This window comes from Pelmatolapia mariae, linkage group LG8, assembly GCF_036321145.2.
Source record: "Pelmatolapia mariae isolate MD_Pm_ZW linkage group LG8, Pm_UMD_F_2, whole genome shotgun sequence".
NCBI classification, from domain to species: domain Eukaryota; kingdom Metazoa; phylum Chordata; class Actinopteri; order Cichliformes; family Cichlidae; genus Pelmatolapia; species Pelmatolapia mariae.
Genome location: NC_086234.1, coordinates 27,109,737 through 27,123,045, shown reverse-complemented (window position 1 = coordinate 27,123,045; position 13,309 = coordinate 27,109,737). Strand labels below are relative to the sequence as shown.

Here is a 13,309-nt window from a genome sequence, read left to right as displayed (position 1 = left end):
AAGAAGGATTGGTGTGTCTCCCAGCACAGTCTCAACAGTGTGGAGAAGATCTCAGAACATGGGCATCAACCTAGCAGCAGTGCCAGCATGTGCTTCTTTGTGCAAGGATGAACAGGAGGCGCACTGGCAGAGCCTTACAAAACTTATAACGGGCTCCTCATTTGCACGTTTCAGACCAAAGTGTCAGAAACTGAGTCCATGACGTTGGCGTGAGGGCTCAACATCCCAACGTGTGACCTGGTATTCACCAGATAACAGCAGTACTGAACTCTTCACAGATGATGTTGCGCGCCACATAACATTTGCCACAACCTCTATACACTCTTTCACATCTGTTACGTGTTCTTTGCGTAAAACTATTCCTTAAGTCTACTGGTTCTAAGCAGTAAACCTATATAATCATTCAAAATGTTTCGACATTCAAAGAGCTTTGATATTTTGAAATATGCCTGCCAGCCTTTTTTGCTACTTATCCATGTCCAGGTCACAAGGGTAGCTGTCTAAGCACAGACTCTATTACGCAGCTCTATTCAGAGTCCTTCATGCTATCACTAAGGGCCACCGGCTTCGAGGAAGCTCATTTCTGATGCTTGTATCCGTGACCTCATTCTTTCAGTAGTAACTACTTAGAACTGATTCCAGTTTCAAGACTGGATCCAGAATGAAATGTTTAGATGTATTTAGTGTTGTGTGGTATTTTTCAGATTATAAGTCTCAGAAATCCAGAACAATAATAATACAATAACTCATTCAAATGTTGTTGTTAAGCAACATTTGGCGGTTACATGGACATACTCAATAAACACATGCACCGCCTTCTCGTCTGCTAAACAAACCGTCAGAGTTAGACTAAGGGCATTCAACATATATTATAATATCATTTTAGTTTTGTGGTTTAGCTTTTTTCTAAAGTTCAGTTTATTTGTAATTAATTACAATATAATGAAAACAGAAAATCAGAATCAACAACTACCATTTCCTCCTGAGACATGTTGATGTTCATATTTAAGTGAATGAGATTTGACACTGGGTTCTGTTAAAAGCAAAGTATTGGCGTTCTAATTCAGTGCTTAATTTTAAAAGGACCTAATCAAGTTGAAAGGACTGAGCCTGCTCAACTGCCCCCTCATCACTGATATTTCCATGTGAATTTGTCACTATAAGCTTTTCATTTGATCAGCTTATGATGTAAAAATTTGGAATAGCGCTGCTTTAAAACTCTCGCTCTGCTTTTCCTTTTATTTTAATGGACACTTGTGGTTCTTACATTAAACAAGACACTGCATTAAGGAAAGAACAGCTTAATTCCAGAGCTTTTAGATGCTGGACCTGCTGTTATCGTAGCTACCCCTGGGTCACATCATTTATTTAAGAATTTTCCAAATCATAAAAGAGTTTTTGAAGCCAACCAAGGAGAGGGAAAGGAAAAGACGAAGAAGCGGAACAAGGAGTAGAAGGTTTGGTCACAGTAGCATTCTGGCAGCAATCCATTACATATTGAACCACATCCCAGTCCATCTAAACTGGCTGACAAAACTCATGCCAGCTAACAAGTCCAGAATTATTTTATGTCCACAGCCAATAGAGGCGGACACCCAATTGACATCAAAAACCCCGAGGACGTGTTGCTAAGAAGCTGTCCAATTCAGTGCTGGCTGAAGGGTGCTGTTGGATCAGAGTACTGAGAGGCGCTGCATTTTTTTCATATTAATTTCAGGATTGCCAGCAACATTCTGGCTTTGAGACAGCAAGTAGTAACACCATCAACATGACTGAGACACAACAAATAGTAAATAAGTACTTCTTTTATGTTTTCTTCCTTATTTAGAGTATTATTTGTTCATGAAAATCATACCAGTGTTATCGAGGAAAAACCTGAGAGAGCACTCGATGCTGTTGAAGAAGCCATCTATGATCGTGTCATCAATGTACTCCACATAGGCCTTCCACTCCTCAGAGGACGGCTCAGCTTTGAACAGCGCCCAATTGCACTAAGAGACATAACAGAGTGTGACACTCATAATGAATCACCATCTTTACCGCATTTGAAAAGTCCTGCAAATATGAAGTTCAAATCCTAAATTGCTGACTCCATTATAACTGCTTAAAATGATGAAATGTGAGTGAAACTTAAAGCCCATCTGACATTTCACATAACAATGAGCAAAGCACCTTAACTAGGAAGTGGATTTTTTCCCCGGAAGACCGAATCAGACTGTAAAATCTGTCGAGCCTCTCAGTCCTGTCCTCCAAACTGAGCAGAGCGTCTTTTTTTCCCTCCTTCCTGTCAAATATGGGGGTGGACCAGGACCTCATGCAGCTCAGAATCTCCTCTACGTTGTCTTTGGCCCTCTGGAGCCGACTCTCCAGGTCACACACCAGGTCTCGCACTTCCTGGATATACTCCCAAACACCTGAAAGAGGTTAAAAGGTCAAATAGGTTAAAAAAAATTGTTTGAATATCATTCTTTGATGTTTTGAATAAAATAAGTAAATATTTAGCATCAATTTTGTTGTTTCTTTGGGTTTTATGTGATAATATTCTCCATTGCAGTGTTTAAGAGTAACATATAAATTAGCTGATTCCAGGATGTAGAGACACAACACAGGGATATGCAAAAAAGAAATTAAGCATCTGGGATTTTTTCTATTTCCAAGATATTTTTAACCATGAGCTACTACATGAGATACTCACATAAGAATTAATACCAACAAAATTACCAGTGGATTAGAGAGTCATCTGCAACAGTAACAGACTGGCACACAGCCCTTCCAAGCACATGAGAATTTTAAGATTTCACTAAAGCTCCAGTTTCAACAGCTTTTCAGCATTAAACTGGTTGGTGCTGTTTAACTATCAGCAATTACCTGACAGCTGCATGAACCACATTTACATTATCATTAAGGTAGCAGTAATAATAAACAGTGGGCTTCTCTACTTACACTGCTTCCCCCACAACCCACATCTAGATATGCAGCAGAAAATTGATGGATAGGTGGATGGATGGATAGATAAATCAAACCTAAAGTTGAGGCTGTATGAAAATATCTGCACTAAGGCACAGGTATAATCAGCATATGATTTTCCCTGCTGATTGACAGGGAGCTCCCAGCTGTGGGTGTCGTAAAAAGGTTTGACAGAATCTAAGCTCCAAACCACACTATCATATTTTGCCAATATTTAACAAAATACATATTCAGTGTCTGTAAAAGTCTGTAAATATACTGAAAATGAAAACTGAAGTTCAAAGGTTGTATGATTTTTATGATCCTTTCATATAAATGTGGTTCATCCTTTGGTTGAACACAGATACAAAAGGTTTTCTTACAAACATGACTTTCCCCAGCTAAAACAATACAGAGTGTTTGATATAAAGAAAAACGTACTGATGCCCCCCAAAGAGATTTTAGCTAGCTCCAAAAGAGAAAGTCTTCTTTCTAATGTCATAATGAAACTATTTTCTAATATTAACTATTTTTTTAAACTTGGAATTGCCTTACTAAAGTGCAAAATACATCTTGTTTATTCAAACTTCTGTCATAACTGTCTCATTGTCTTTACTGTATGCAGTGATCAGGCTTAGTACAATTACTACTACTCTGAGCCAAAGAAAATGTACAAGGATACAGAAGGAATTGTGGGCCACCACAGGCAGTTATGGGTCCATATATTACCTGCTTTCACTAAAGTCTAATCTAAGAAGTACTGCACACAGCTGTCCGTACTCAGCTCATGACTGAATCTCATGACTTACTACACCACACTGTTGTGATTGCATTTTGTGATTGTATATGTATATATAGTTCTTCGATACCTTTTTCATCTAACAATCAGCCCCAAATGTATTCTGTGGCTTGATACAACAAGCCCTAGCATGCAGTCGGACTCATAAATAACTAACTTCAAGACACAAGAATAAGGAGTCGTGCAACAGATGACATGGCTCCCACAGTGACCTGATCTAAACAGCTACATGAAGAGAGACAAGACAGTGAGTTCTCTAAAATACTTATACCATCCCACCTGCCGAGTACCTTAAAAACTAAGGAACTGGTGCTGCTGTAAAGGCAATTTGTGCTCACAACAATTACAGTTAAATTTAAACATTTTTCTATTCGCAGTGGGTTAACTTAATTGGAAAAAAAATCTCACTGCATAAGGTTTGAAAGTATCCTTCCTTTAATTTCAGATCCTAAGGCCTTTGATAAGTACTGTATGTATACTCATTTTCTTTTTTAATTGATTTTTGTAGTTGCACTTCTGAATTAAGTATTACCTGAATGAAACTAGAGGCTCATTTTTAAGCTGACTTCTGCATTTAAAATAAAAACTAATAAGGGTAATTAACTAATTTCAGCATTTCGTAGTTTTCTCTTTGTGGCTCTGTGGTTGCAAGAACATTTTAATGAGATTTTTTAAAAACTCCACAACCTCTGCATGGCACAAAAGTGCATTTGACCTGTAAATAAATGCAGAAAAAGGCTTAACTTTTAACAAAAGTAGCCCTTCCTGCTTTTCAGGACATACAGTGTAAGGTTATATATCATCATATTCTTTAACTGTACGTCCCAAAGAATATGATTAGAAAAAGGCGCTGCTGTAAAATAATGAATTCACTTCGTGTCACCAAAGCATTTAATGACTGTCTTTCTTATCAGAGTTTGACCTGTTAGGTCTGGTATAATTAAGCAAGTCTGACAAATCTGTATGATTAATTTATCTTATTCAGTTTATATACATGTATTAAGGAAGCTAAAAGGAAGCCATTCGCTTAGACAGAGGAAATCTCATGTGCACGCTCTGTGCCCTCAAAATGCAGAAGCCAAAAGAAGCTCATGAAAGTTTCATAAGAACGAACAGGGAGTCACATTTATAGTATCCTGGTTGTCAAAAATACTGCTATATTTCCTGAGAACTTACTGGCTTTTACCAGAATTATCAGTCAGGGAGAAACAATCACTTTTGAACTTTTAAAGAAAATATCCTTAGAGGAGCTAGCTTATTCTGTACATATGGATTTTTAAGAAGTTGTACTCAGTCATTTTAATAAGGCAGGGTTTGTTTTCTGGAAAATACAATTAAATGCCAACAGGACAGTTAGAACACATACATGCAATGCTCCAGTAGAGTAGAAAAGCACAATATAAGAACAGTCCATTTTCCATTTATTTAAACTGGACTCTTTACTCTTTGCTGATGGTGTCTTTTTGAGCATCTATCTCAGATTATCAGACTAATATCACAGATGTGTGTGTAATACAAACCATTCAAGAGGCTTATGTTTCAGTTTTGGTGGTAATAATAATAATTCTGTTATTTAGCACTAAATGTGTCCTTCTTTTAGACTTCTATGGGCCAAACAGAGAATAAATCCTATTGTTGTCAGACTTGGGACAGTCACTTTATCACTTTTCAAAACGTATTCACACAGATACATTTGTCATTGAATAATCCTGCCTGGGTCAACCACACAGATGAAAAATGTAAGTCTCATGATGTAAGCATGAGTTTCAGGACCTATGCACACACACACACACACACACACACACACACACACACACACACACACACACACACACACACACACACACACAGATATTAACATAAGGCAGATAAGTGAATGTAGTGTATGGTCTGCAGAGGAACTGTGACTTTGTCCCCAAACACCTTCGAGTGCATTACCTCGTACCGTCAACAGTCCTCTCATTTGTGCTACATTCCTCAGGGAATCCTGAAGTTGAAGAAACTAGCAACGTGCCTGCCTGCTCTGAGTCAGTCAAAGCTAATCAATGATTAAAAACCTCTCCTATTCTTATTTCATGCGCTTTTCAAAAAGCAAAGCCTCTCTGTTCACGTTACGTGTCAGAGCACACTGCTCTACTCTGGAAATGGCACAGAGGGCCATGACGGGAGGAATGAGGAAAGCATGTTTATCTCATCATCTGTGAATATTCATAGAAATGATAACTGCCTGAACACTCTGCATTGCTGTTTGTAATCATGCATCTACTGTAATACAGCAAACATTCAGTCAGGGTCATATTTTTAGGACACAAAATATTTCTGTTATTTTTGCTGTTTAATATATTCAGTTTGCAGTCCTATGACTTACAGCCAGGACTTTCAGCTTTGGTTCACGGGGTTAAAAAACATTCATCTCTGATAAATTCTGTCTGCTATTTTAATATATTTATTTGGAAAATTCAATTTCATGAATGTGTGTGTGTGTGTGTGTGTGTGTGTGTGTGTGTGCGCGCGCGCCTTCATAAAATTAGCAGGTAGAAAGCATAGAGATGATTCAGAGCGATTCAAGCGAAACTCTTTTGCTGCAAAAGTAAAGCAATTTCATTGTCATCGGTCTGAGCTGTGGGCAAATCAAGAGCACAGATACATAAAGATGCCTGGCTATCCACAGAGGCACTAATGATTAGCCAGATATATTTAACATATAGCTCTTTACAAGACAAAATACCCTGCCTCCCCTGTGTTCCCTGTGTCTCCATGTCTGTGTCAGGTATTTTAGGTTTACCTGTTTTATTTATATATTTATTATTATTATTTTGGTAGTGTCCTGTCTCTTGTGTTTTGTATTTAGTTTTACTTTTTTTAGTTTTATGTGGATATAGGACATGTGTAGCATTCCTTTCATTGCTTAGTAAATTTGTGTAATAAATAAATAAATATTAATAAATATCAAGTAAAAGGGTTATTTTTTTACAATGTTGTTTACAATATATATAATTTTATTTTGTTTAATATATTTATGGCTAAGGATACCGAATATGAAATGGAGAAATCATCAGCCACCTCCTCTACATGGATGACGTCAACATGTTTGCCAGGAGTGAATGAGACATCGACTCCCTGATCCACACTACTAGAATCTACCGCAACAAAATCGGAATCTCATTTGGACTGGAGAAGTGTAGTCAGACAGTAACAAAGAGAAGGAAAGTAGACAGAACTGAGGGGATCGAACTACCAGAAGACAACATTGTAGTCACTGAGGACAGCGTCCAATAGTCCTGAGAAGTCAAGTGAAGGGGAAAACAAGATCCAGGCAATCAACACCTACGTCCTGCCGGTCGTTACATACCCTGATGTTGGCCAATGAAGGAGATAGAAGCCACTGATAAGCAGAAGGAAGTTTGCCAAGGACTAGTGAGTGTCAGAACCAACTAACCAGGATGAAACAACAAAGATCCATGAGTACATCAGGAAGATGGCCACAACTGATCACATGCTTAGTCGATACCTCAGGCAACAGAAACTAGAGAAAGAAGAGGAGCAAAAATAGGAAACATTGTGGAAGCACAGGCCACTGCATGGCATGTACCACCAGCAGGTAGAAGAAGTGGCTGATATCAATAAATCCTACCAGTGGCTGGACAAAGCTGGACTGAAAGACAGCACAGAGGCACTAATCATGGCAGCACAGGAACAAGCTCTGAGCACAAGATCCATAGAGTGGACCATCACCTCGCTACCTGGATTTTGGACTACCTCACTGACCGACCACAGTATGTGAGAACTCAGGGCTGTGTGTTGGACAGGGTCGTCTGCAGTACGGGGGCCCCACAGGGAACGGTTCTGGCTCCGTTCCTCTTCACCATCTAAACTGCAGACTTCTCCTACAACTCCACCCAGTGCTTCCTGCAGAAGTTCTCTGATGACTCTGCAATAGTCGGCCTCATCACTGATGGGGACGACAAGGAGTACAGAGGACTGACCCAAGACTTTGTGGACTGGTGCCAGCTGAACTACCTCCAGATCAATGCCAGTAAAACCAAGGAGCTGGTGGTAGACTTCCGCAGGCACAAACATCCTCCACTGCAACCACTGAACATCCAAGGTATGGACATTGAGGCTGTAGACAGCTACAGGTACCTTGGTGTTCATCTGAACAACAAACTGGACTGGACTCAAAAATTCAGACGCCCTCTACAGGAAAGGACAGAGCAGGCTGTACCTGCTGCGGAGACTCAGGTCGTTTGGAGTGGAGGGCCCACTCCTGAAGACCTCTCTATGACTCTGTGGTGGCCTCAGCCATCTTTCATGGTGTGGTCTGCTGGGGTGGCAACATCTCTGCCGGGGACAGGAAGAGACTGAACAGGCTGATCAGAAGGGCCAGCTCTGTTCTAGGATGCCCCCTGGACCCAGTGGAGGTGGTGAGTGACAGGAGAATGGTGGCTAAGCTGTCATCCCTGTTGGACAACATCTCCCACCCCATACAAGAGACTGTGACAGCACTGAGCAGCTCCTTCAGTGGCAGGCTGCGGCACCCACGGTGTGGGACGGAGAGATTTCGCAGGTCTTTCCTCCCCACTGCTGTCAGACTCCACAACAAAGACTTTTGCAGCTGATCAAACACACACAAACCCATACATGTGCAATAAGACTAAGTGCAATACTCCTTTCTGACAAAGTTGAGTACTGACAAAGTACTCAGTTGTATATAGAATTTGTATTCTATTTTTATCCTATTGTATATTTTATTCTATTTTATTCTACTGTATATAGTATTTTATTTTATTCTATTCTATTCTGTACAGTTGTGTACAGTATATTATTCGTATTGTATTCTAATTTTTGTTATATAACTTTTGCACTGTCCACTTTCTGCTGTAACAAAACAAATTTCCCACGTGTGGGACTAATAAAGGTGATCTTATCTTATCTTATCTTAGAGGTTGGGGTCTACCACACCAGATGATGACCCTGACAAAGGCCACAAGCCGAAACGCGTTGGTCAGTTAATAAAGTTGTTCCTCTTTACTTTTAAGTGTTGCTGGAGCCCCTGCGTTGTGAGTTTCTCATCCTCTCCATGCACCTTGGAAGTAGGTGAAGTTGTGCCAGAAAATATTTGCTGCGGTCTACCACACCAGGCAAGACCCCAGGTGCAGGCTGTGTAAAGATGCCCCGGAGTCAATCCAGCACATAACAGCAGGGTGCAAGATGCTAGCAGGCAGGGCATACATGGAACGCCATAACCAAGTGGCCAGCATAATATACAAGAACATCTCTGTCGAGTATGGCCTGGAAGTGCCGAGGTCAAAATAGAATACAACCCCCCCAGGATGGTTGAGAATGATGGAGCTAAAATTCTGTGGGACTTCCAGACACTGATGGACAAACTGGTGATGGTTAACCTCCAATATAGTGGTGGTGGACAAACAGTGGACGATGGCCACAGTGATAGACGTTGATATATCAGGAAGAAGGAGCATGAGAACCTCAAGAAATACCAAAGGCTGAGAGAGGCACTCAGGAAGATGTAGAGGGTGAAGGCAAAACTTCTTTCAAGTATGCTAAATTAGGAGGCATTTGGTCAATTTGCAAAGCCAAATATAAGCCAGATTTTAATAGATCGTTAACATGACCCCACTCTACATCTCTAAAATATTTTATCTTATAATTCATTTAAAACTTTTCATTTAAAATTAATTCAGACAGGATGATGATACACAAGTATCCAAAACAAAAACTACCTAAAAACATAACCGCTTTGGCGGTGGTAATAAATTATTTACAGGACTTTATAAACAGAATAAAGGAAATATCACACGGCAAGAATTAATATCACTGCTTAGCAATCAAGATGTGAACACAGTGTAAATTATTAAAGTCTGTGTGCAGGCATAGTAACCAACCTGGCAACCACACTGTCAACAAAATCAAGGAAAGCACTGCTTGCCAAGAGTAACACCAGCATAACTACAAATGTATATGAAGTGAATCAAGTGACTTTGAACAGAGCTAAGCCAGACCCCCTGCTCTTTGGTTAAATCTATAAAATGCTGTGAAGTTTTTGGTTCCCCTCAGGAATCTCATTCCTCATTTACTGCCACTGTTTCCACTCGACGTTAAATACAGACTATGTTGTTAAGATGAGGAATAAAACCCCCTTTTTAATACCTGAATTATATTAAATGTACTTGAAAACACAGTTTCTCCATCAGAAATGTACATGCTGTGTTTTTGTTTTGTTTTTGAACAAAACAGATGGAAATATATAACTAGCTTTGTGCTTAGTTTTCAATAAATTTCAGCAGGAATCAGTCTGAGATATTATATAACACTGAGTACTGCATTGTTTCTCTTTTGTTTTTGTTTGAACAAAGCTCAGTAGCAGACATCTACTTAAAAATCTGTGTTTGCAAAGATGCAAAGAGCTGTGATTGGTCAGCACCAGCTTAAATACAAAGAAATCTGCTGCTTTTCTTTAAGACATAAATAAAAACATTGCCACTTCACAATATTTCTACACATTTGTCTTCTGGGTTAAATTAAAGTACATAAGTAATGGAATGTCAAAATGATCCAACATGCTGTAACAATGAAAGAAGGAAGCCGTATCACTGCTGCAAAGTGCTGGTAAAAGAATGGAAAACACGGTTCAATCATAGGCATGATGTCCATTTAGTGTTGCAGGGATGTTATCAACACTAAACTCTGTCAATCTCAATGCTCACAGAACACTTAAAGAAATAAAAGTACTGGTTTTGCATAATTTCTTCAGCAAAGTGATGCCATCTCCATTGTACTGTGGTGTCAGTTGAGTACTGTCATAACTAATGTCACTAGACTGACAGCAGAAATTGACATATTTAAATGTGTCATTTGTCTGGAGCTGTATTGGCTATTAATCAGTAAATGTGCAGACCTTGGCTGTTCCAGTTCAGACTGTCCTCTGCCTTTCTGAGCTGAGCGTCGATGTCGCTGAGCTGGCCCTGAATCAGAGGACGTTCCACATCAAGCACAGAGTGCACCACCTACAGCCAAACAGCAGAGGAAAAAAAGAGAGAGACCTGATTTTCTGCTCCCACTAAGTGAGTACAGAAAAATCATTTAAATATCATTTCTACAAAAAGGCCAAGCACAAGCCCAGAGCGTCAACACGGCATGTCGTCCTCATTATAGTCACTATTTCTGCATTGTTCCATGCTGTCATGACTTAATTGGACTTGAACTTTTGCCTACCTGAAGCACTGGATTTCTACATTTTTAAAAATGTAATCATGTCGTTGAGGTGGCTGTAATACGTGTAGTTGAGCTTTGTGTGGCTGAATTAATTACACAACGAAACTGTATACTGTTTCATGGCGCATTACTGAAACTGCCATTTTGCCCTAATGCTTAGTTCTTATTAAAACTGTGAAGGTGTCTTTGATAAATGCAGACAATGTACTAAGTAATTCAGCTAATAAATACACTTCTGAAATAATCCAGCAAAGGCCTGTGTCAGTGTTTTGTGGGATTTTTTCCTGTGTCTTAAGGACATGACTTTCAGATTCTGTTCATTTGCCAATTCTTTTGTCCTCCACTTGGCCATGTTTTTAAAAGACACACTGCACACCGTGTCGAGACGTGCCAAAGTTTTTGCTAATAGCTCTTTGGGAATCACCTTGTTGGTGCAAAAACACGACTTTTCCCTGCCAGAGTTTGTTATCTTTGGCATTTATCATAGATTCAGCTAAACCTCAGAACTGTGGCTCACGACTTTTGCACATCACTGTACAATGGTAAATAATTCTGTATATTTTTGATAGTGCTAGTCTCCAAAAAGATAAGGACATGTCTAATTGCAATGTGCATGTCACAGAGCTATTCTTCTCCATTATCTGATAGTGCTCCACCCAGGCACACTGTCCCGAGCTCATAGATTATTTTACTGTGTTAAATAATTTATATGTTAAATAATTTGAGAGGATAGCTTCTCAACATATCCAGCCTTGATGACATCATGTCAGCCTTATATTTCTATTCTATTATATATTATATATGCATTCATAATTTCTATTGTAGTTATTAACAAGTTATTGTAAATTCTATTCTTTGACATTGTGCTTGAAAATCATGTTCCTCTAGATGTTTCCTTAAGATTTCTAGCGCCTTCTTCAGTGTCACCCTCTATCATGCAGTTTTCTCTGAGTGACTTTGATGAAGGTCAAATCTGACTGGAAAATTTTGCTGGAGCATTTCTACAAAAGCAAAGCTCATGTGGTAAACAGAGTCGAGTACCTGCTAGCAGTGATTCACGAACAAACAAACCCTGACTTGGTGCCAGGGTTTAGACTAGGGCTGTTGCTGGCAACTAATATACTGAATATTTATGCTGGAGAAAATTTAAATTATGGGAGGCACTTCAGAGCTGCAAATGTGTGGAATTTTGCTCTATGCATAGCAGTCACAGACCTTATCAGACTAATCTGCAGTGTCAGGAGACAAGGAAACATACAGCTGTTAAGTGTTTAAATTAAAGCAGACGCATACTGGTTCACCAAGCTGTCGTCTCCTCTTGCCTCCCACCTTACTTGCTTACTTCCTGTCACAGAGCGAGAAGCTATACTGTTTTTTTCTATTCTGCTTTCAAGGAGCTTCTTCTTTTTTTTTTAAGTGATCTAGTTCTCTAGGATTCCTGAAGGTACTAAAAAGCTTTCTTTGGACATGGGCTCCTCAGGCCTGAAAAATGTTCTACAGCACATGACAGGATTCATGTTTGGGGACTGCATTTCAGGCAGCGGTCTTGGAGCTCTTGTCAAAATTGACTGAAGTATAAGAAGGAGAAATAGCTGAGCTAAGCCAAATTACACAAAAACTGGACATAACCTATTAAGCCCCCAGCGGTTTTCTGATCTCCACGATCTCCTCCCTTTTGCGCCCATCTTTGGGTGTGTGGGTGCTTAAAAGGTTAATAGCAATGATGAATCCAAATTTGAGGTCTTTGGTTAGTATCAGAGGGTCAGGAGCGAGGTATAACAGAGAGTGTCTACAGCCATCTGTAAAGCACAGTGGTCTTCAAAAATCAGAACTATTCCTAAAGAAATCACACGAAGGCTTGCTTAGAAGAGTTCAGGCTGTGTTGAAGAATAATGGTGATCACTTTAAAGCTCATCAGAATTTATTTATTGTTTTGCAGTTTTTTGATGATAAATTTCCACACCACAGTTTGAAAACTTGCAACCTAATCTGATCCAACCTTATTATATTGGTCCACAGTGAGTTCAAGGTTAGCCACATACTGCCACAGCTGCCCCCTGATGGTGTAGATCTGCACTGCAGTTTCAGGGATGGCTTCAGTCTGTCTTGCCACTAAGTACTTCACCTCTCTAAGCACAGCCGCCAGCTAGGAAGAGATTAAAAAGTACATTAGAAGCACTGAAACATATATCAAGACATTAAAATTGGTCTGATCAGTACAAGCCGATGATAATTTTTTAAAAATTCATGATGTTAGAAAAGATAAAATCACTTTGGCCCATAATTATAACCCATTATATCATTTCAATTAAAAACTGAAATACTGAC

The 13,309-nt window shown here is 39.4% G+C and overlaps 1 protein-coding gene across 1 annotated transcript in view; it reads right to left on the bottom strand.

Moving 5' to 3' along the window:
* The window catches only part of dnah9 (dynein, axonemal, heavy chain 9), a 160,965-nt gene that overhangs the window by 133,704 nt on the left and 13,952 nt on the right, over positions 1 to 13,309 (bottom strand). Inside the window, exons 13-16 of the mRNA XM_063482191.1 lie at positions 12,981 to 13,127; positions 10,665 to 10,773; positions 2,173 to 2,414; positions 1,856 to 1,991 (exon numbers count right to left, since the gene is read on the bottom strand). Coding sequence (XP_063338261.1) covers positions 1,856 to 1,991; positions 2,173 to 2,414; positions 10,665 to 10,773; positions 12,981 to 13,127 — 634 coding nt within the window. The remainder of the gene's footprint in view (positions 1 to 1,855; positions 1,992 to 2,172; positions 2,415 to 10,664; positions 10,774 to 12,980; positions 13,128 to 13,309) is intronic.